This window comes from Nannobrachium achirus (genome assembly GCF_963921795.1).
Source record: "Nannobrachium achirus genome assembly, chromosome: 9".
NCBI classification, from domain to species: domain Eukaryota; kingdom Metazoa; phylum Chordata; class Actinopteri; order Myctophiformes; family Myctophidae; genus Nannobrachium; species Nannobrachium achirus.
This window is the reverse complement of record NC_137818.1, coordinates 23,517,738-23,540,237: the sequence shown is the minus strand read 5'-3', so window position 1 is coordinate 23,540,237 and position 22,500 is coordinate 23,517,738. Positions and strand designations below refer to the sequence as shown.

The window sequence follows — 22,500 nt, the reverse complement described above, 5'->3', positions numbered from 1 at the left end:
GACATAGGGAGAGCATAGTAAAAAGAGATAGATATGGAGAGAAGAGAGCAGCGAGAAATGGATCAAGAGACCAGCAGAGACCAAAAGATAGATCAAAAGACCAACAGAGAGCCAGAGATGAGCCAAAAAACCAGCAGAGAGTGAGAGATGGATCAAGACACCGACAGAAAGCCAGAGATGGATCAAGAGATCGACAGAGAGCAAGAGATGGATCAAGACACCGACAGAGAGCAAGAGATGGATCAAGACACCGACAGAGACCAAAAGATGGATCAAGAGACCAACAGAGAGCCAGAGATGATTCAAGAGACCGACAGAGAGCCGGAGATGGATCAAGAGACCGACAGAGAGCAAGAGACCAACAGAGAGGCAGAGAGACATCACGGCATAGAGAGGAGAGAGCAGTAGCAAGAGATATATCAAGAAACCGAGAGAGATCGACAGATAGAAAGAGATTGAGAGAGAGATCAAGAGTCAAAGAGAGAACGGGAAATAGAGAGAGACCGAAACTTAGGTCCAGAGACCGAGAGAAATCAAGAGCTGGAGAGACTGCGAGAAATAGATTGAAAGAGAGAGAAAGAAAGAAACAGAGAGAAGAGGTGTTGCATTGGACGGTGACCAAAGTGAAAGGGGGACCAAAGAGTGTCGGTCATGCTGCAGTGGCAGCGAGGGACAGGTTGTACTCCTTCGGAGGTGTCAGCATGTACCAGATGGATCAGATTGATGTGCATGTCCTCAACACAGGGTCTCTTGGCTGGAAGAAGTCTTCTCCAGTCACAACTAGAAAAGCAGAGTGTCCCCTTGAGGTACCCTCCATATGCTATGGCCAAACAGCTGTACTGATAAAAGATATAATCTACATCTGGGGAGGGGTTACTTACACAGTGGAGTACTCCAATGTCCTGTATGCATTTGACATCAACACCCACAGATGGTTCAAGCCCGACGTTTCGGGGACTATTCCAACGGCTAGGCGGGGTCACTCAGCCTGTGTCTTGGGGAAGGTCATGTATATCTTTGGAGGATACAGCAAGCTGACTAGATGCACTAATGACATCCACAAGCTGGATACCACCACAATGATCTGCACTAATGACATCCACAAGCTGGATACCACCACAATGATCTGGTCATTAATTAACACCAGGCGCACTCCAGCAACTGTTTCAGCATGCCATTCTGCCTCTGCCACCATCATCGGGACAAAGATGTTCGTATTTGGTGGCCTAGGGGAGGACAATGACCACTACAACAACATCAGTGTGTTTGACACAGACACAAACTGCTGGTTGAGCACACCTTCTGTACAACTTCGTCCAGAAGGACGAAGGGGTCATTCAGCCTTTGCTTACAATGGAGAGCTATACATATTTGGTGGCAACAACTTTGATCAGGTCTTCAATGATCTGTGGAAATTCAATCCAGAGACCTTCTGGAAGAAGGTTGAACCCAAGGGGAAAGTCCCGCGCTGGATGATTAGTACATGTTGTTGCATGGTGGGAGATCGTATCATCCTCTTTGGAGGATACATACCCGATGACCTGTACATTTTAGACTTGAGTCCTAGTTGCGAGGAAAGGAAAAGGCAGGAGGTGCACCCCTATAGGGACCGGAAGGACCCTGTTCAATTCCAGGTTTAGTGTCTAGTGTCCTTGAGTAAGACCCTGCACCCTGGGCTGCAGTTCAATAATTGTTGCTCAGGACATATTAAATGCAGATGATAACTTACACACTATGTTCAAATGCATTTGACAAATATCCTAACAACACATAAGGGACATATGTACTATGCTAGACGTGGTCTGTCCATCTTTTTATGCTTATATAGGGAGATCCCTCTTATCATCAGTATATGCCCATATACGGGCATGGTGATATGCCCATATATGGGGAACTTTGTAAGCTGTCAGTCATTGTCCCTTTTATGCCCATATATGGAGATACAAGTATCTGGCGGTCCTTGTCCCCTTTATGGTCATACATGGAGATCCCTGATGTCATCAGTATATGGCCCATATATGGGCATGGTGATGCCCCCTTTTGGCCAATATCTAGGATTTAGACAGACATACATTTCATACAGCAAAGACGCAAAAAACAGCATGAATGCAGAAATGTTTTATTTATTCTCAACTTAAATAAATGCTATAACATGATAATTTACAATCACGCTCAATTCACATTCAAATGTAGAAAAAGACAAACCACATACACTGAACAATGTAACACGAAACAAAGAACAATGCATAAAAAAAGCAGTCTGTCATCAAACAGCTGAAACATTTCTGGATACTGACAGAAAAGAGCTCTCAGCCATTAAAACAGTTAAGTTGAATCATGACAAATTAAAGTGTATTTGTTATGCTTCAGTTTACTGTACATGATGTATGGTCTGTTATGAAGCTTAAACTCTTATGCTTAATTTATACTCTATTGCACAACAGTGTCATTCTCCAATATGGACATACCGGCAAGAGACAGAGTATGCTTTAGCTTATATTACACACACTGGCTGTTGCAGGGATCAAATCAGAAACCTTTTGTTTATAAGACAGTTGAACAGTGGTTTGCAGATGTACAGTAATCAACTACAGTGCTGTGTTCCTATCCTACAAGCAACTTATGGTATGGTATCCACCATTTGACAGCTGGAACCACAATAACCCAAGTGAATACAATCAGAATTCTTGGTTGGATAGAAAAACAGTAGTACCACAGCAGTTGATTAGATAGACTACATTGCCCACCCTGCTTGCCTTGCATCTCAGCACAGATCAGAATGTGAAGCATTTCATGCAGAAGAACAAATGTTATTTCAGGTTTTACCAGATCCCCCGGTCATTCATAGTTGAGCAGTCAGAAGTTGAGCTATGTCAGTCAGAAGCTGAGCTATGTTTGCTTTTTACATTTGTTAACTCTAAAGCCTCTCATTCACACTGAATACAAACATGAATTGATTATAGAGATAATCTTGATACATTTTGAGAAAGGAGATTAAAAATAGTGGATTTTAGTGTGTGGTTTCCTACAGTTTTGTCTGAGACATTATCTCATGTCACATTGCTTATGCGCACACAAGCACGTTTTTACCCACATGAACCCTAGCATCCCTATTCTGGTGTGTGTAGGGAAGAACGGAGTGGACCAAGTGTAGAGCCCTTGGGGACCCGTGCCACAACATCATCTAGAGTTTAAACAGGTTTATCGTACGTGGAAACTAGACTGGTACAAATTAGACCCAGATGTCTTATCAGACATTCCATCGTTTAGACTTTAGAGCACAGAACTACATTATTTTACCATGTGAAATGGGGGACATGGAGAGAAAAGTTCTTGGACATTAAGCTGAAGCTATAGGCTTTTATGCTAAAATCTGTATTAGATAGGTGGGAATAACGGTACAAGCAGTCTATTTAAACAAATGCTATGCTATATGTATGAGATTCCTGCTTTATGTCCAGCAGAGTGAGACAGAGCAAGTTCAAACCCATCATGTCTTGTCTGCCATTTTAAGAGGATGCCCTTTTATGCAGAATGTGGTAACATACTGTAGGTAACAGTAGCAACATTAACATGATCCACAACAGAGAACACAGATTCAATAGTTTTTAATTATACAAAATTGTGCTTGATTCAGTAGCATGCATGCCGTTCCTACATCAAATGCAAACAACTATTTGGTCAGTTAAATCAAGCACAGAATCATTTCATCCCTCTGCAACACTCACTATGCCAGCAAAGTTTTATTGAATTAGCCATCACACTAACTAATTAATAAATAAATAGATCTGCAAAATGTGTGCTCCTTCCTACCAAATAGTTCTCTTTAAGCCAGTAGCATAGCAACAGAAATCATACAGTATTAGCAGAGAGGAATTAAAAGCACTTATATCCAAATACAACTGGACTAAATCGGCTTGCATAGCTAGATTGTTTAATCTCGATAAAGGCTTCTTATGTTTTGTATCTATCTATCGATCTATCTATCTATCTATCTATCTATCTATCTATCTACTGTATCTATCTACTGTATCTATCTATCTATCTATCTATCTATCTATCTATCTATCAGCTTTCAGGTAGGCCTATTAGCTTGGATACCAAACACATCATTACATTATGCTAACTGACAGACATGCAATGTACTGCTGCAAGCTATATACAATACAGAAACATCTATTTCTTTGTTTCAGTACAAGGTATTGTGATTGGTTGGGTAAGGATTATAGTGAGTTGTCATTGATGACAGTTAATTTTGAACATATATGCTAGGATTTACAGCCCAGACCGCTGCCGTAGCTATCCGGGGCCCTACTGTAGGCTCCAAAGTAGCCAGACAGCGCATCGTGGGTTTGAGTCACGTTCCAGACGATGTTACTACATGTCTCTCCCCATCTCTCTCGCCATGTGTGTCTCTACTGTAAACCTATAAATAAAGCCCAAAAAGCCCCCCAAAATATATGAAAATGATTTACTGTTAGGAGACTGTCATATAAGCACTTGTTGGTACAAAAGGTGCTTGGTTCCATGCATACCATGAAAAGGGAAATCTTTCCCCAGTTCAATTCTGGCCATGGCACCAGTGTTGTGTGTCAGCCTTGCCTTTACTGTCTATGTATACACTGTCCTGTGTCCTGTCACAATAATGCACAAATGGATACAATAAGCTCAAAGTTTGAGATATTGATTGGGTAGTGTGTGTGCGCGCGTGTGTGTGTGTGTGTGTGTGTGTGTGTGTGTGTGTGTGTGTGTGTGTGTGTGTGTGTGTGTGTGTGTGTGTGTGTGTGTGTGTGTGTGCGTGTGCGTGTGCGTGTGAGCGTGTGCGTGTGCGTGTGCACATAAATTGAGGGGAGAATGAGAGAGAAATATAGAGATATGAACCCAAAGAGAAAGACTAAGGAAAGAGATGGACGGAGAAAGACAGCATGAGTAATATTTTATGTGTGAGAATGTGTGGAGGGAAAACAAAACAAAAGGAAATGGGAAAAACAGCATTCAAAATATTATTTTTTATTAACAAACTTCCCTAAAAAAGGATCTAAAAGTCATCCATTGTCATTACATATCGATATTGATCGATAAACTATAAAACAGGCCACTCACTAGAGCCAAACCTCTAAGCACAGTAGCTTACATTTTACTTAGCTAAATGGAATTTAAGACAGCCGGTCAGGGTCTGTCTGACACTCTGACTGAATCAATCGGCCAACCATTCATACTGTATATAAATAAATATGCAAATTCAAGTAGACAGATGTTAAAAAAAGAGCAGTTATACAGCAACCACCAGGTTGACAAAACGAAAAACAATTGACACGGACCGACCAACGAAACCATTATTTGACGTTTCGCTTGCTATTGTTGCCAGACTGATGTATAGATGGATGTATGCAGGGGCGTCACAAGGGGTAGGAAAGTGGGACTGAGTTACTGGGGCCCAAGGTGGAGGGGCCCTAATAACTTTATCTATTGAAAAATAGCAGATATACAAGCTCACAGCGCGGCACCGAGTGCCGCGCTGCGAGCTTGTAGATCTGCTATTTTTGAAAAGTTGTGAAAATCTTTGAATATATGTATTTTTTAAGCGAACATTTCTAACTCAAATTTTGCTTCTGGGGGGTCCCTGGAACTAAATATTTTGAGATCGGGGTCCGTGGCCAAATACATATCATCTTGGGGGTCCTTGACCTGAAAAATATCTGTGATCAAGTTTGTTTAGATGCACTCAATATTCAATAGCTCAGTATCCACAATAATTTGCCATCCCTGAAGATGAATGCGGAATATTCTGAATGGAAACTGAGCAAATAGTAAACGTGATGAACTGACAAGTGACTACACAGTATTTTACTCAAGTTCCCCTTAAACAGAATAAATGCATCTTTGCTAAATATTATATCCCATAAACGGGATATAATATTTACCTGCTCAACAAAAAGTGATAAAATGTATTTGGATATTGATGAGCAGGAAAGCACACTGATTGGTTGGTCCACGTTCGAATGCTTGTGGTCAGAGTCAGACCTTCACGGTCAAGGGTCAGAAGGACTGAATGACACTTTTCTTTCCTTTTGCAAGACATGACAAAAGCAAAGGAGTCCAATTTGTAATAAACAACAAAATGATGAGCCATACAAAATCCTAACAAAAAAGAAAAAGAAAAAAAGGAAACAAAAAATATTGTACAAAAATAAATGAATAAATATGCAACATCATAAATAAATACATTTGGTAAATTCAAACAGTAAAAAAAAAAGAGAAAACAAAACAGGGTAAACTAGTCATTTTAAGTATGACAGTATGAATGAACAAATGAATGGAAGATAAGAATAGAAGGAAATGCTTAGTCTTTGCTCAAAGATGTTTTTGTTTAGTTTGTTTAAGTGCTTGTTTGTGTATTAAAAAAAGAGCAGTGGGTTCTTAACGCTCTTTCTGTAAGGTTTTTTGGGGTAGTTGGGGCTGGCATTGCACAGGCCAATCATGTCCAGTTCACCCCAAAATGCAGGCAAGGCCGCATAATATCAGCGATCAGTGGAAAGGTGAATGAAACAATACGTTTTGCAGCTGATGGTAAAACAATGTGTACCCTGCATACTTCATTCAGTCTACAATGTTTCAAATGTGCAATATTGTGAATATGATGTGTCTTTTACAGTGAATTTACAGAAGCGGGTGGCCAGTACAGTGTATATCTACTGGGAGATCAAAAGGAAAAAATGAGGAATATATATGTGGCTTTTGTAATAATAGTGCAGTTGTAAAAGAGCTTTTTAGTTGAGCTGCAAAGCGATTGCAAAACGGCTGTAATGAGGTTTGTGTGCCTTGTTGTATGTGGTGTGTGTGTGTGTGTGTGTGTGTGTGTGTGTGTGTGTGTGTGTGTGTGTGTGTGTGTGTGTGTGTGTGTGTGTGTGTGTGTGTTGTGTGCATCAGACTGTATGCAATGCATTGCATCATCATTAAATCACAACACAATGTCATGAAACTTCATCAATCTTTCAATATCTGACATTATGGCAAATCAAGGAGGTAAAGTATTGATTAACACATTGTCATGCACGACTTCTAATCTGTTCATCATAGACGGATGAGACTTAACTGGATTCAGTTTCCTAGATGAGATAACTTACAGCTATCGTTGAAGTTTGGCATTTCACGTTTGTTTTAAGTTCTATTAAGAACAACAAGAACAATGTTATTTGGTCTCTTTGAATGAGTTTTTAGATGTTCTTGCACATGTTTTTTTTTTTTTTTTGGCACAGCTCCAACTTAAAGTCTGAAGTGGTTTGGTTTTACACTGACCTCTATTCACACAATTTTAAAGGACAATCAAACAGCAGTGCAGGAACGAACAGGACATGCTGCATTCAGAACAGAGGTCACACAAAAGCACATGACCGTACCGAAAATCCAATTTAAAGCAAAGTTCTTTCTCCGCAAAGAACACTGAAGAACACAAGATAAAGACACAGAAACGACACATCGTCGAAAACGTGTGTGTGTGTGTGTGTGTGTGTGTGTGTGTGTGTGTGTGTGTGTGTGTGTGTGTGTGTGTGTGTGTGTGCGTGTGTGTGTGTGTGTGTGTGTGTTCACATGTGTGTGCGTGTTTTGCATCGCTGTTGCTAAGCTACAGTAAGACTGCAGGTATGATTCTGAGGGACTCTTGTTAACTGTCTCTCCTCACCCCCCTCTCACAGTTCACATTCTGAGAGTTGGAGGTAAAATCTGCATTTTCTGTTGGTTGATTCTCGGCTACAAAGAGGGAGGAAGCCTCGCAAGAACACCGTTTTCCCCTCAATGTCACCTGCCTGTTATTATTTTTATTAGGCAATGATGTTTTTCTTTATCTTTAATCTTTTCTTTTTCTTTTTTTGAAAAAAACGAAATGTAAAAGAGATACATAAATAGAAAATATGCACAGAAAAGATCTCCCCAAAGGCCTGGCTTTAAAAGGCGATTTAAAGAAGTGTACATTCTTTCTGTTAGAGTGTTGTTGTTGTTTTAAGGTTTCAGGATGCCCTTCTTCAACCATCCACATAAGCCTCACACATTTACTCTAAAAGTCTTGATGATCCCATTTTTTCCGGCAAATAACAAACAACTCCTGTACTGGCAGTGAATTGGTAAATCAATGTTTTTTCTTTTTCCAAAATTGTCTTTCTACCATTACATAAATATTCAGTAGCATTAACTGACAATCGAGAAACAATACCATGAAAGTTACCAATATTTCCCACGGATCAGGTGCTACAACCAGCTGACATATCTATTTTTTCTTTTTTTGGTCAACGCTAGTCTACCTACGAGTTTTCTTTTTTCTTTTTGTCTCTATTTCTTAGCTAGCTGATGAAAAGCACACAAAAAGTTTCTAGCAAAGCTGCAGAACTAGAATCTTCTAAACTTAACAGCACAACTAGTGGCCGATTATGGTCACTGCAGGTCCACACTCAGCAGTAAATCAGTCCAGTGATTTGTAATCAAATGCCATTACAATCTAGGAAGCCCAAAGTCCTTTTATCATTAGTCCTCTTCTCTCTGATACATTTTATTTACCTCAGAATTTATTTGAAATAAGATAATCAGCATAAGGATTTAATTTAGTTACTGTATGTCCAGTCTGTGTTGATTTCCAACAAAGACTTTGTTTTACTCCTCCAAAGGCAGGCGTGGCAAAGACAGGACACACTTGAAGAATATCGAGGGGGGCTCAGTTGCCTCGACGGTAACATGGTCTCTTATCTACCTTGTCTTTTGCTCTATCTTTTTAAATCCTTATTGATTTCTCTCAAACCTGGCCTTTCATTAGACCCAAGTTCACCCAACAACGCCCAGACCACAGCAAAACAGGAAATCCGTCCCCGTTTTGACAATGCCTCAAAGGAACCAACCTCAGCCAAACAGCCACATCTTCCTTAATCACCCATCACGTCAATGTCATCATCATCATGATCCTCCTCCTCCGAGCTACACGTGCCACTGCTGTTCCGACCATTCACAACTAGTACCGTGCCACGGTGGGCATCTGAGCGGGTATAGGGGGAGGAAGCGGAGGATGTGGTGGAGGCGGAGGTGGGAGGAGGGTATTGGGAGAGGAAGCTGGCTCCAGCCGGGCCAGGGGTAGCGGCTGGACCCGGTAACCCACCAGGGAGCATTGATCCCGGGAACAGGCCTGGCAGGCTCTGGTTGTACAGAGGGAAGCCTGGGGGAAGCATCCCGGCCATGCCTGCCATGCTTGGGTTCAGCATAAATGGGGGCAGGGCAGAGGAACTAGATCTGGCAGCTGATGATGATGATGATGATGACAATGATGAGGATGAAGTGGAGAAGGCAGTATCAGTGCTATTGGTGGTTGGGATGGGAGAGGAGGAGGACATTGGGACTACGCCAGCTCCTGCAAAGCCAAAGTGGTCAGGGAACATCAGGCATGGATCGCCCATTTGGCTGTGGGCGGACTGGTAGTAAGGCGACCCTGGCCCCATGAAGAGGGGCTGCCCCAGTGAAGCTCCCAGAGACCCTAACATGGCGGGGCTGAGCCCCAGAGGAGGCAGCCCGTAGCCCCCTGTGAAGGGTAAGCCTTGTGAGAGGAGTGGGACTGAGGTGTGCTTTCCAGGGGCCGGCTGCTTGCTGGCGCGCTCACCCATCAAGGGGCTGGCGGCCTTGCGCTTAACAGCCATTCTCAGGTCTTGGGCTACGTCGTTGTCATTCATGTTGGGTTGGGCGTCGGCGGTCAAAGCAGCATCTGGACGATGAGAGAGGTTGAGAGGTTTGATGCCGGTTGTATTAGTGGTGCTCTCCTCTGCCCTCTCCTGGTGTCCACCAGGGACAGGGGATTCTGCGCTGGCCGTGTAGCGCTGCAGCTCACTGATGATCTCTGGGCCGTCGGGTGAAAGCGGGCGGGCCACACTCTTGGAGGGTGCCTGCTGCTTCCTGTCAGGTGACATGCAGCTGCTGCTGCCATTGGTTGAAGCCTCCTCTGGTTGGTCCTTGGAGTCTGAAAGTGGAAGAGACAGTATTTAGTTTAATGTAAGCCAGTGTTTCTCAAACTTTCAAATTTCAAGGTCTCCCCTTAACTCTGACAGTGTGGAACCAAATGAACCCTTACCCAAATGAACCCGTAAGGGTTCATTTGGTTCCATTTGTACACTGTCAGAGTTACAGACTTCTATGTGTCAATTTAGACCCCCTGAGTCCCTGGAATCCACTTTGAGAACCACTGATGTAAGCTATAGTGTCATACAAAGACAAATACCACTTTGGGGTTTTAAATGTCAAAGGTTGTAAAACACCACAGGCCAACCTTTGGGTGCTGCTGTAGAGATTTCCTCTGCTGACTTGGCCTTGTTAGCAGCTCTGATGGCAAAAATACGGCCATCACTCGTCCTGATGTATGTCCCTGAGAATGAAGGCACACAGTTATGTTTTGACCAATTCTACTAAATAGTTGAGCAGCTGTGAGTTGGCGAGTGGCGCTATTGGCTGTCTGCCTGTACTATATCATTCTGTCCACAAATCCACTAGAAATGTTACTTACTTTACAATCAGTTAAGGCAGTTAAAGGTAGGATAAATTATATTTTTTGTTTAAAACAAAAAGATTTTTGTTGTGACTGTAATCATTGATATAGAGTGTTCAGTAATAAGGGTCTAATCTAACAGAAATACATGTTCAGGTTGGTTGTACTATCAGAATATAGAGCTAAACACTAATTTGGATTGTGTTCTGTAATACATGTTTTATAATCCCATGCAGTGAATGTTTACCTTTGGTCCCTTTAATGACATGGATGCTCTCTCCAGCGCTAATCCGGGCCTGAACATCTATGGAGCTGTTGGTGCCAGGGATCACAATGTCTGAAACGCACAATGACATTTACATTGACATTTTGACACATTTAGCTGATGTTTTTATGCAGTGTGACAACGCATCTCAAGTAGAGTACCAAAATCATAATGGAGGGATAGTATCATAGTATTCTATGTTAAAGGGATATTTCCCTTTTAAACACTTCTGGGAGCATTCTTTAATGACTCTAATCCTTTATTCACTCAGTTAAAGATGATGAATGAGGTGATATGGGATCCCGCTGGCAACCAGAAAAGTTTTTAGCAACTCTCTTATCCACAGCGCAATCACCATTTCTAAATAATGCACTGCAATGACATGCTCTGCTGCTCTTGCAAGGTTTTCAATCTTTTGTATCATTTCTCTTATACAGTATGACCCTATGTGATTCTTGTCCTACTTTTGTGCTTTTATGTTCCACCATGTGAGCCAGTCTTCCACTTTGTGTGGACAGTTCTAGACTGAATTAGTCTAGATACACTGAGGAATGATTAAAGTCGTGAACGATACAAATTGGAAATGCATGGGGTACAACGGGTGCTATCCGTTGTCCCCATTGTCAGAGGACCCGTAACGGGTACTATCCGTTGTCCCCGTAGTCAGAGGACCCGTTCTACCCATCTGTCAGTCTGCATCCCTTTTATGCCCATATATGCTGATTTCAACCAAATCTTTATCAGGTAAATGTCTATTTTTGCTACGTAACACCTGCAAAATATATGGATGTGCATGTGGATATATACTATGACCTTTAAAATAATGTCAAAGACCTGAGAAAAATGAGGTAGAGAACAAAAGACAATGTACAGTCAACCTTTCGATAAATTAAACAAGTGAGACTTTATCAAAAAGAAACCAGGCCAGAAATAACACAATACCTGACCGTACAGTCAACCTACCAGTTGTGGTGACAATCTTCTGTACAAATACGCCAGCCTTCTGTAGGTAGTTGACGGGGAAGCTGCCCAGGTTGGAGCCAGATGAGGTGTTGCTAGGGGTAGACACAGCAGATGCTTGGCGCGGCATCATGGGAATTGGAGTCGACTGGACTGGCCGCACACTGGCCACCGGCTTCTCCTCTGAACGAGGTGGTGGGCGCCTGAGGAAGCAACGAAGTATGGGTGCACCAGTTAATGGAAAAAATAGAATACCGGTATCTACAAGCTGACAATGCATTGCCTGCACACTAGTAGCTTTTTAACACCGTTGTACGACAAAGAATAAAATATGGTTTAAAGAGGCATGAAACCCAAAAAAATAAAGAAAATGATTGAAAGTTGCATCCCTACAAAAAAGGAGGGATTACAGTAGAATAAGATCATCAATAGTTTTTCTTTTGAATGAATTCTGGTTTATTAGAGACTAAAACATTTTATTAAAATGTTGAGTCACTCACCAGTTCCTCTGACTGAATGCAGGTATGTTGGTGAGACTCTGGTCACTAGCGGGGTAGTAGTGGGCGTAAGAGGGGCGGGTGTAGGGCACCGATGCCCTCTTCTCTTCCTCATAGCCTTTCCTGGCGTCCTTCTTCTCAGCAACGCTCAGCTTCATCTCTCTGCGGTCCATCAACAGGGACTCATGGGGGAACGGTTGCTGTAGTAACAAGGTGAAGTTTAGATACGTGGAGTTCAAGATGTCATTTTATGTGTGTTTCTGTGTGTGTGTGTGTGTGTGTGTGTGTGTGTGTGTGTGTGCGTGCGTGCGTGCGTGTGTGTGTGTGTGTGTACATGTATTACTATACTTATGAGAACCAAATATTAGGTTAGGATTAAAGATTTGGGTTAGGGTTATGGTTATGCCTGATTTACACTTATTGCATGACGGTGCCGCACACCAAAAACAGACAGTCTAACAGGCAACGTGTTGCAGCACAACGCGTTTTGAGTGTGTAGATCGGCTGTTTTCAGCTTCAGGGTTAGGGTTAACAATGGCACAAAATAAATACATTTGTATTCTTTGTGGCTGACCTAAAATGTGGATGTCCTCCTCACAAGTAATACAAACCTGTGTGTATGTGTGTGCACATATCAACACTGTCGGGCAGAAACCTTGTCTCTCCAGGCTTTAAATTTGTACGGTAAAGCCCTGCTTCATCATACAAGACTGTCGCACAAAACTAGTGAAATTAGCCGATCTACAAGCACACAACGCCTCGCACCGCGAGGCATTGTGTGCTTGTAGATCGGCTATTTTCACTACTTTAAGTCGTTTTCAATATAATATTAAAAAAGGAACGGTTTTGGACACAAGGTTTCCACCTGACAACGACGATATGCATACATACACACAGTATGTGTAGTTAAGCTCTACGGCTGTACCTTGGTAACGAGGTGAGGATAGAGATGCAGGGCCTTTCTGAGGACCACCTCCATGCTGTCCTGGGGCTGCAGCTTGACTTGGGAGCAAGGTGGCTCCTCCTCCACAAAATGGAGGAGAGACTCCACCTCCCTGCGGGTGAAGCTCAGCACTGGGTTCAGATCATCCACAACACGGTCTGGATGGAGGGGGGAGGGGCGGAACAGACGAACACACTCATTAATACACAGACAAAGTACTGAACACCATGACCTTACATCCAATTATTATTTGGTCACAAGCTCTTGTTACTATTTTTCATTGGTTAATTATTTATAAAATCCACACACAGACTTCTTCACTTCTACACATAGAGAACTGATTGGGATGAATAAGACGGTGAAAAACAGAAAGACAGAAATGGAGAGACAGTTGACAAGAGAGGACGAGGGATGAAGAAGAGAGAGTGTCCTCTTTGTGCTTTTGTATCCATTCAATAACGTGAAGTAAAACACTTGAACTACTTGGTTAGACAAGAGCCCTTTGGAAGTTTTGTGCTGTGTTTAACTCTGAGCTACTTCCAGTATTTAAGGTATTTAAGTGTCTGACTCCTGAGTGAATGGAGGTTCATTCACTCCCAGAGTGCAGTTGGCTGCTTGCAGCGTTCTTGAGAAGCATTCATTCGATCGACTTCTGACATACATACAGAGATTCCTGGAATGTATAGATAGATGTTTGAAAGATTTTCTCTGCTCACTAGGCCTGTAGCAATTATTACGTAAAGGCCCAATTGCAATTATTTGAGATAATCGCTGTTATTTTGCATAATCGTCATAATCGTTTGCATGTCGGAAATAGACTGCAGAGATAGCAGATCTACAAGCTCACAAGGTGTCGTTCTTTTTTTGTTTTTTCAGTTATTTGTCATATCTGCCCCGTGCATTTTTTGTTTGCAAATCCTAAAGCCCACTCCACACCAATGCAACAAAACGGTTGGATGCAACTACTTGTAACTACTTGTAACAATTATCCCCAATGGCAGTTGCAAGATCGAGTTGCATTGGTGAGGACTAGCTGTCCTTAAAATGGTTTTGTAGCAAGGAGTTGCGACGACGGTGGGGTTTGGGCCTAAGAGTATTCATATGCTCAAAACCAAAAAACAAAACAATGAAATCTTTAAATCACAAAAAATTAATTCGTCAAGTGAACGTTCCTGATGGCGACAGCCCTGCTGCTCACCAGACATGCTCTGCTTGGAGATCTGCCGGTCATAGATCTTCTTCTCCAGGGTGAAGTCACAGACCAGACGGTAGATGTGACAGGGCTTCTTCTGACCATAGCGGTACACGCGGCACACGGCCTGGGCGTCATGGCAGGGGTTCCATGAGGCATCGAACACCACCACGCGGTTGGCCCCGATCAGGTTCACACCCAGACAGCCGGCCCTGCGGGAGAAACAGAGGGATGTTTGGCTTTAGGCTTCATTTAAAACAGGGTCGGGACCGCCAGGGGGGTCCCCAAATTATTTTGGGGGGTCCCCAGATGATTAGGTTAATGTGAAACATTGTTTTCTCACTCAACAGTAAACAAACCAACATAAAGTGTATAGAGGGTATATGCACATTTCTAAAGTGATAATTTAAGGACTTTTTAATACCTCTAAAATGACAAATTAAACATTGGTCAAAATGTCAAACATTAGAGGCAGAAATTGTGAAAATAGCCGATCTACATGCTCACAAAACCTGTGTGCGTGTGTGTGTGTGTGTGTGTGTGTGCGCGTGCGTGCGTGCGTGCGTGCGTTACCTGGTAGACAGGAGGAACACATGGGCTGAGGTGTTTTTAGGATCATTAAACTGGTTGATCAGTCTCTCTCTTTCTGATGCAGTGGTGCTTCCATCTAGTCCTGAAACACAGAACAACAGCACACACAGAGTTAGCGGCTACAGTACACTTCCCAGATCATCTGTGTAAATACAGTAGTTTACTTTCATCTTTAATCGACCCCTCACAACATCAACTGTGCCTGCTTGATTCAAGATGTGGTTATTCCAGTGCTAAAGAAGAATTTCATTATGAAAGTATTTGAACGTCTTTTTAAACACCTGTCCAGTTCCACACTCTATCTCAATTTGAGACAGAGGTGTGGATGATGCAGTGCATACATTCTCCAGCACCTTGAATAAAAGTCCACACAGTAAAATCCTTAGAGTTCATTTAACTCAGAAGAGCCAAATTAACCAAATGGACCAGTATGCGTCCTGGCGACTGCAACTATCTTCAAGTATCCTTAAAAGGCAAACCACGCCAATGCAACTGGTCGCAACTCCTTGCAACTCGTTGCAACAAAACCGTTTTAAGGACAGTCCACACCAGTGCAACTAGTTGCAACTGCTGCAGGTAGTTGCATGCAACGGTTATGTGCAAGGAGTTGCGACTAGTTGCATTGGCGTGGTCTGGCCTTCAGAGACACTGAAATCCTTCCTCCTATCCACAAGTTTCCAACATCCCATTGTGCATTGCGCAGAAGGTGTGCGACAGTTCCAGCGTCGCCGTCGAGTGTGACGTGAGCTTGTATGTCAGCTGTTCTCGGGATGTGTCCCACACATAATTCTACAGTAAATTCTCGCTGAAACAGGTGGATACTCACTCAAGTACAGCTACTCATTCCTATTGTTCATTTAAAAAATGAAATATCATAATCACATTACTTTGAATTAAACTACTTCTTGAGAAGCAGAAGTAAGTTTCACAGGCTGAGAATCACCAGCAGGTGGCAGTAAACAATGTAAGTTAATGGGAGAGAGGCGCAACATGCCACACTACTACTGTCTACTCACTGTAGTAGTTGGTGTTGCGGACCCAGTTCTGGCTGGGTTTGTCTCGGCTGGAGGCATAGGGTGAGGGAGGGACCGGCTTCTTGGCCAGAAACTCCTCGATGACTGACAGTGTTGACAAACTTTGACTAAATGGAGAAAAATAGGGATTTTATTTTCCAATGTGAGCAGATAGGTCAACATAGAAGTTGTAAAGACACTGTATGACAATGTTTGTAAAAATGTAAAAGTGAAAATATAATAGTGTCGAGTGCTGAAAGCTAAATGCAGAGAGTCATGCTTTGAACAGCCCTGCATGTATTGCATGCCATGTTTGGATGTCAAGAAATAGCTATTAAATTGAGGTTTCTCACAAACAGAAGCCTTTACCTGAACACAAGGATCTTGTCACCTTTCCTGACACTCTCTTCTATCAGGTGGAACAATAGAACCATCTTGGCAGAGTTCTCCAGGATGCCGGTCTTGTAGTCGTACATGATGTCCTTCGCCTGGCCGAATGAACCAAAGGAGATATTACAAACTTCCATACATTCACAGCCAGAGTAAAAGGCCTTGTTGTCACCCTGTTCTTTGAAGGCCTTGTTTCAATCATCCCCTCGAGGGTAGAGAACCCCTCGAAAATGAGATGCTACATCTCAAGGGGTTATTCCTAAAAACCAGAGCATCTTTACTGCAATAAAATGTTTATAGTGAGCTGTGCGCTCTACCTCTGCTAAACATTTATAAAATACAGAAAGAAGAGTAGAAGACTAATGCAGAAAAAATCTTCTCCTGGTTTGAGGTTTGAACATACCCATTCATAGGTCATGACCTGGTTGGCTTTCTCCTGCATCTGGTTGAGACTCAGTCCACCAATAGGATTGGGGTTCTCCAGGGGCTTGGTCTTCTGATTGGGTGCGGCCTGGCAGCGGGCGGGGCCTGTGGAGGTGATTTCATCGAGGTCTAGGTCCTGGTCATTGGCCATGTTCTCTTTCTGCAAGGTCTCGTAGAGCACGTCTGGATGGTTCCAGATCTAACAGGATAGAACCATTAAGAATACAATACACATTCTTTACAACCGTTTTGTTTTCCCAAGGAGCAGAAGACATAAAAGTTGAATACCGGTACGTTGAAAAACGTTGTCATGAACTCTTCTTTTACCACACACACACACCCACCCACACACACTCACCTTACAGCAGACACAGAAGGCTTTGAGGGGATTGAGGCTGAGCCAGCCGGTGTTGCCTGCCTCTCTGAAGCGGTTCATGAACTCTGTGTAGAGCGCCCTCTGTAGGGGAGACAGGCGCACCAGGATCACATGCTCCTCTTTGGACGGCAGCTGGTCCTTCAGCACGTCATGGCCTCGCCTGGGAGCAGGAACACAGGAACACACTGAAGACAAGGCTTCATCCACTGACGTCTTTCCATCCTATACTGTAGGTCATACGTCCCGGGGGCCACATGCGGGCGGCCCCCATCTTCACTTAATATGTATATGCAATGTGGCCCTCTGGAGTGTGTGTGAAAATATAGTGGCCCTCTCCAGTTGCCCACCCTTGCTGTAGGTTGATCGCTTTCGTCTATTCTGTTGTCTGGGTGCTTTAGCTTCAACTCTTGCACTCTCTAATTACTGTACTGATTTAGTAGTAGTGTTGTTGATCAAGGAAATTAAAGTTTAGCCTATACCCATAGTATGTTTTGGATGTCTCACCTCTGTACGAAGCCCTCCAGCAGGCTGTGGAGGACGTGGCTCCTGTACCTCATCAGTCTGACGTCCTGAGACGTGCTGTCCACGCACTGCCCGTTCAGAATGGGACGCTCAAACATGTTACTGAACTCCTGCCGCGTACCTGGCAATTATAAAACATTAAAATGAAAAAACATTCATGCTGACTAAATAAAAGAGAAAAAAAGTTAAATTACTATTAAATAAAAACGTTTTTTTTTTTTTTTTTTTTTTTTGCATGCAGGAAACGTGTTGAATTAGTATCCCTACTTTTATCTCTACTAGCAATCAATAAACACAACCCTTCACTGCAATCAGTCAACAATGAACCAGTATGCAACAGTACAGAGGCAGTTAGGAATCACTGTATCTATGCTTTACACAACAAAAACAACAATCGACTACTCATTGTGCACCGTTACATATTATTACAGTACACATCAACCATCGTCATACATACCTAGGAAGTCGGGTCGGACAAAGTCTACCATGCACCAGTACTCGACCAGATTGTTCTGCAGAGGGTAGCCAGTCAGAACCACGCGGCGCCGCGTGTCAATGTTCTTCAGGGCCTGGGAGGTGCTGGCGTGGCAGTTCTTTATACGATGACCCTCATCACAGATCACCACGTCTGGGCCAGGCTGGGCCAGAGCTCTCTCAATACCTGGGACATGTTAAGTCATGTTACTGTCTAATAGGTATACTATAGGTCAGGGGTCTTCAACATTTAGAGGCCAAGGACCATTTAGTTGAGAGAGAGATGAAGCAGGGACCCCCCACAACCTTTTCGTAGATTCCATATAGTTTCGTTTGACTGCATCAGTGTATTTTTTGCATTCATGTCAATTTGTGTTTTCAGATATTTAACCACTTGAACCGTCAGTACTTAACTCATACAGTGCCGCCGGCCACAAGGGGCGCTAGAGTGCCAGAAACTTCTCTATAGACCTTCGCTCTAGCTTCCGTCGACACTGTCCCAAGTGCCTTGGGATTTCACTCCAGCCAATGCTATGGGTGACGAGAGGAGGAAGCTAGCTGACACGTAGCCAAAATGCTAACCCATTTAGAAGCCCGATCTAAAGCTATTTCAGTCGCAAAAAACTTTCTCTTTGGGTCTGGGAACACAATCCGGAGAAAATCCTGTCTAAAGATGTGATTTATTATTGGAGTGGGCGGCGCGATGCGGCCGTTAGCGCGACTACGGCCCGTGTATGGCCGAGTGTTGGCCTGGACCATGGATGGACGTTTAGACCGGGGCTTCGTTGAGGCCTCCGATTAAATAATTCATTTTATTAAATATCCCGAACTAGTTCGGGATAGGCACCCTGGAATACGTCGCGCCGCCGACAGTATATATTGAGGTTTTTTTGGGGGGCTCTAAACTTTATTTTAAACCATTTTCAATGGAATAAATCGTCGGACCATCTAGCGTCTCTCGTTGGCTAGTGCTGGACGAGCAAGGACCACCCACGTTGCTCCAAGCAGCTCGGGGTAAGTAAAATAGCAAATAAAATATTGTATTGGATTGAAATAAAGCCGAACTTGTTCGGGATAGGCACTTATAGGGTTAATGAATTTGACATTTCACTCTGTACTTAGTGTGCTTTTTTCCCCCTCTACTCCAAACCTCTTTGCCGAAAATAGACGATCTACAAGCTCACAAAAACGCGAGGTGTTGTGAGCTTGTAGATCTGCTATTTTTGGCTAAAGTTCTCTGAATATGGACGTTAGGGTGCAAGTGGTTAATATAAAAAAAAAGTTTCTATCACACAAAGATTTGGAGAACCCCCTGTAGTAACTCTGAGGACCCCCTAGGGGTCCCGGACCCCCTGTTGAAGACCCCTGCTATAGGTATACAACTACACATGTACGTATTATTGGCTTCTTATTTTTATGATATTGACACGCATGCGAGGACACACACACACACACACACACACACACACACACACACACACACACACACACACACGCTCGTACACACACGCTCGTACACACACGCACACACACCTTTGAGCATCTCCTGTTGTCTGTCCTCCTCGTCCAGGTCGATGACGGCAGCCTCCGTAGCTCTGGTTTTCTTGTTCTTCTTCTTGCGTCCGGCGACAAAGTTCTTCTTCAGGGACAGCAGACGGTACATCTCGTATCCCATCAGCAGCACGCCTCCTGCCCTGCTCCACTCCTCCACCACCCGGGCCCTGCTGGCTGTGGTCCTGAGGGGGAGGGGGAGATGTTGGGGAGGGAGGTGGAGGGATGAGAAGAGGGAGAAGGGAGATAGGGGGGTATAGGATGGAGATGGAAAGAGACAGAGGAGCACCCATGGGAAGAGAAGACAGAGGGAGGAGATGGTAGGAGGGAAAGCAGAGAGGGAGGGATAGACGGAGGAAGGAAAATGGATGGAGGCAAACAGTGAGAAAGGGTAGATGGAGAGGGAACGATACATTGCTTTTATTACAACAGTTCACCAACCAGCGCAATAACAGAGAGACATCAACACAACGAGAGAAGAAGAATCTGTCAATCATAAGCCAAACTGTTTGTATTAGTTACATTCATTTCCTGCTCTTTTTCCCCCCTCAGTAAGGCTTATCTGATTATGGAAATATTGTACATTTTTTAGGAGTCAAGCCAAGAACAATCTTTGGAAGGCTTCGTGAGAGAATACTCTCTCTGTCCATCTATCTAATCCTTCCCCAATCTCTATTTCCTTACTCCCCTCCCCTATCTGATGCTTGCCGCATGGTGTGACTCAGCAACGCTTTTCAAAGATAGAGAAATGGACACATGTCCAGAAAGCGGACAGAGAGAGGACAAGGGGAGTGAGAGGACGAGAGGAGAGACAGATGGTGAGGGGGATAAAGTGGGGAGAGAACGTCAAAAGGTCAGGCATTCGTGGGATGGACTCTCAAATTGGTATTTCCCCGCGGAGGTCCTCGAGTTCATGTCTTTGACTGTAAAATCCTGTTCATCAGAAAGTGTACAGATGTAACCAAATGGACCCGGAAGGGTCTCACAATTAAATTAACCCTAAGAAGCTTTAGTCTGTACAGTCGAATACAATTCATCATCATCTTTTTATTTCAAATTTCTACACATTCTTTTATGACACTCTTGGTCTTTTGTGCAGTAATTTAGTGCTGTGTTAATAAAGGTAATTTACTTGTGTTCGTCGTTGAGGATGTGGACCTTGAAGGTGCGGGGTCTGACCAGGGCAGGGTCTGTGTCCGGGGGTAACGCCTCAGGGGGCGGGACCCACATGTTGAACTCGGCCAGCCAGTTCTGTAATGTATTCACCTGGAGAGAAAGAGAAAAAGAGAGACGGCGAGAGGGAGGGGGAGAGAAGGAGTGAGGGCATAAAAAGGGACAAATGGAAATGGATTGAGTGAGTATTGAATTGAGGACAAGGTAAAACATCTGCACACTGGTTTAAAGCTCCCGAAACGTATTTTGACCTTATAGGTCTTCATCAGCCAAAAAAAGAGAAAAAGTATGGAATTGAAACACATGTGCATAAAAGTAACTTTTCTCTATGGCAGTGGTACTCAAAGTGAATTTCATTGACTCTCTAGACCCCTTTATTGGGGTCTAAATTGACCCTTACAAGTCTGTAAATTTGACAGTGTACAAATGGAACCAAATGACCCTAAAGGGGCCATTTGGTTCCATTTGTACACTGTCAAAGTTAAGGGGAGACCAAAGTTTGAGAACCACTGCTCTAAGGTAACCTACTGTAACTTGCACAGAACTTCAACTCGATCGCTCCCTCAACCAATCAATAAACTGATGAACGGTACTCACAGGTACGATTGCGAGCACGGTGTGTGCCTGTGTGTGTCTGAACAGGACGTCTATGAAGGAGATGACCTGCAGGGTTTTTCCCAGGCCCATGCTGTGGGCCAGGATGCAGCCGAAACCCGAACTGCTCCCGAAACGCTCCGAAGACTCCACCAGGTTGTCATACAGGAACCGAATACCACCGATCTGAGAGAGAGAGAGAGAGAGAGAGAGAGAGAGAGAGAGAGATAGGAACAGATGCAGGGAAGAGACGTATGCATTCAGGTGAGAGAAGAAGCAGATGTAATATTTGAAACATGTATATATATGATTTTATATAATTGTATCAATAATATGTATATCAACCGTATTTAAAGTGTATAATTGTTATACAGTACTAGTACTACCTGGTGAGGTTTGACCACTCTGGCCAGCTGCGGACACAGGAAGATGTCCTTGTCCGTGGTTGGGTGATTGACATTGACGAGGACCCGCCCCCGGCTGTCTGGTTGGTTGAGTGTGTCGATGGCGTGCGCATCGCGGGGCTCCTCTGCTTGTGTGCTGGATTCACCTGTGCTGATGTGGCGGATACCGACGTCTTCCACCTCCCCCAAACTCAGGTCAATTACATCTGGGATAGTGGTGAGAAAAGATTTTTTTAATTAAAAGTATAAATACTGCAATGCAGAAATACAAGTACAAAACTATTGGTATCAAAATGTACTTAAAGCATCCTACCAAAAGCAGAAAGTAATCATTATAAGTTGTATGTGTATGCATTGATGTCTATGTGTGCACGTGACAGAGACAGGAAATGGAAGAAAGTATTGATGAGAGAGAGGGAAGGAAGCAAAGAATATACTGCATAGAGAAACTTTATATATATTGAAAAAAAGGTATGCTATGCATGACAGTGGGCTGTGCATTTATTTATCCGGTTCATAATCTTGGAAAATGTATCATTGTTTGGTTTAGTTTAAACCTTTCTGTGTTGATCCTACTGCCCTATTTCCGCCTGTGCTGTTGTCTGCACTCCAAATGAACTCT

The 22,500-nt window shown here is 43.4% G+C and overlaps 1 protein-coding gene across 2 annotated transcripts in view; it reads right to left on the bottom strand.

Annotated features, from left to right (window-relative positions):
- Positions 1 to 7,587: 7,587 nt before the first annotated feature.
- Positions 7,588 to 22,500, bottom strand: part of LOC308291617 (helicase ARIP4-like) — a 39,981-nt gene continuing 25,068 nt past the window's right edge. The window contains exons 5-23 of one of the 2 annotated variants that reach the window (XM_080733673.1): positions 21,861 to 22,084; positions 21,478 to 21,660; positions 20,840 to 20,973; positions 19,690 to 19,892; positions 18,140 to 18,343; positions 17,665 to 17,803; positions 17,143 to 17,320; positions 16,765 to 16,983; positions 16,341 to 16,459; positions 15,975 to 16,099; positions 14,941 to 15,040; positions 14,374 to 14,579; positions 13,158 to 13,333; positions 12,236 to 12,432; positions 11,739 to 11,938; positions 10,758 to 10,847; positions 10,295 to 10,390; positions 9,301 to 9,988; positions 7,588 to 9,264 (exon numbers count right to left, since the gene is read on the bottom strand). In XM_080733673.1, coding sequence (XP_080589799.1) covers positions 8,910 to 9,264; positions 9,301 to 9,988; positions 10,295 to 10,390; positions 10,758 to 10,847; positions 11,739 to 11,938; positions 12,236 to 12,432; positions 13,158 to 13,333; positions 14,374 to 14,579; positions 14,941 to 15,040; positions 15,975 to 16,099; positions 16,341 to 16,459; positions 16,765 to 16,983; positions 17,143 to 17,320; positions 17,665 to 17,803; positions 18,140 to 18,343; positions 19,690 to 19,892; positions 20,840 to 20,973; positions 21,478 to 21,660; positions 21,861 to 22,084 — 3,836 coding nt within the window. In that variant the 3' untranslated portion in view covers positions 7,588 to 8,909. Of the gene's footprint in view, positions 9,989 to 10,294; positions 10,391 to 10,757; positions 10,848 to 11,738; positions 11,939 to 12,235; positions 12,433 to 13,157; positions 13,334 to 14,373; positions 14,580 to 14,940; positions 15,041 to 15,974; positions 16,100 to 16,340; positions 16,460 to 16,764; positions 16,984 to 17,142; positions 17,321 to 17,664; positions 17,804 to 18,139; positions 18,344 to 19,689; positions 19,893 to 20,839; positions 20,974 to 21,477; positions 21,661 to 21,860; positions 22,085 to 22,500 lie in introns of both variants that reach the window. The other variant, XM_080733672.1, reaches the window with a different exon arrangement.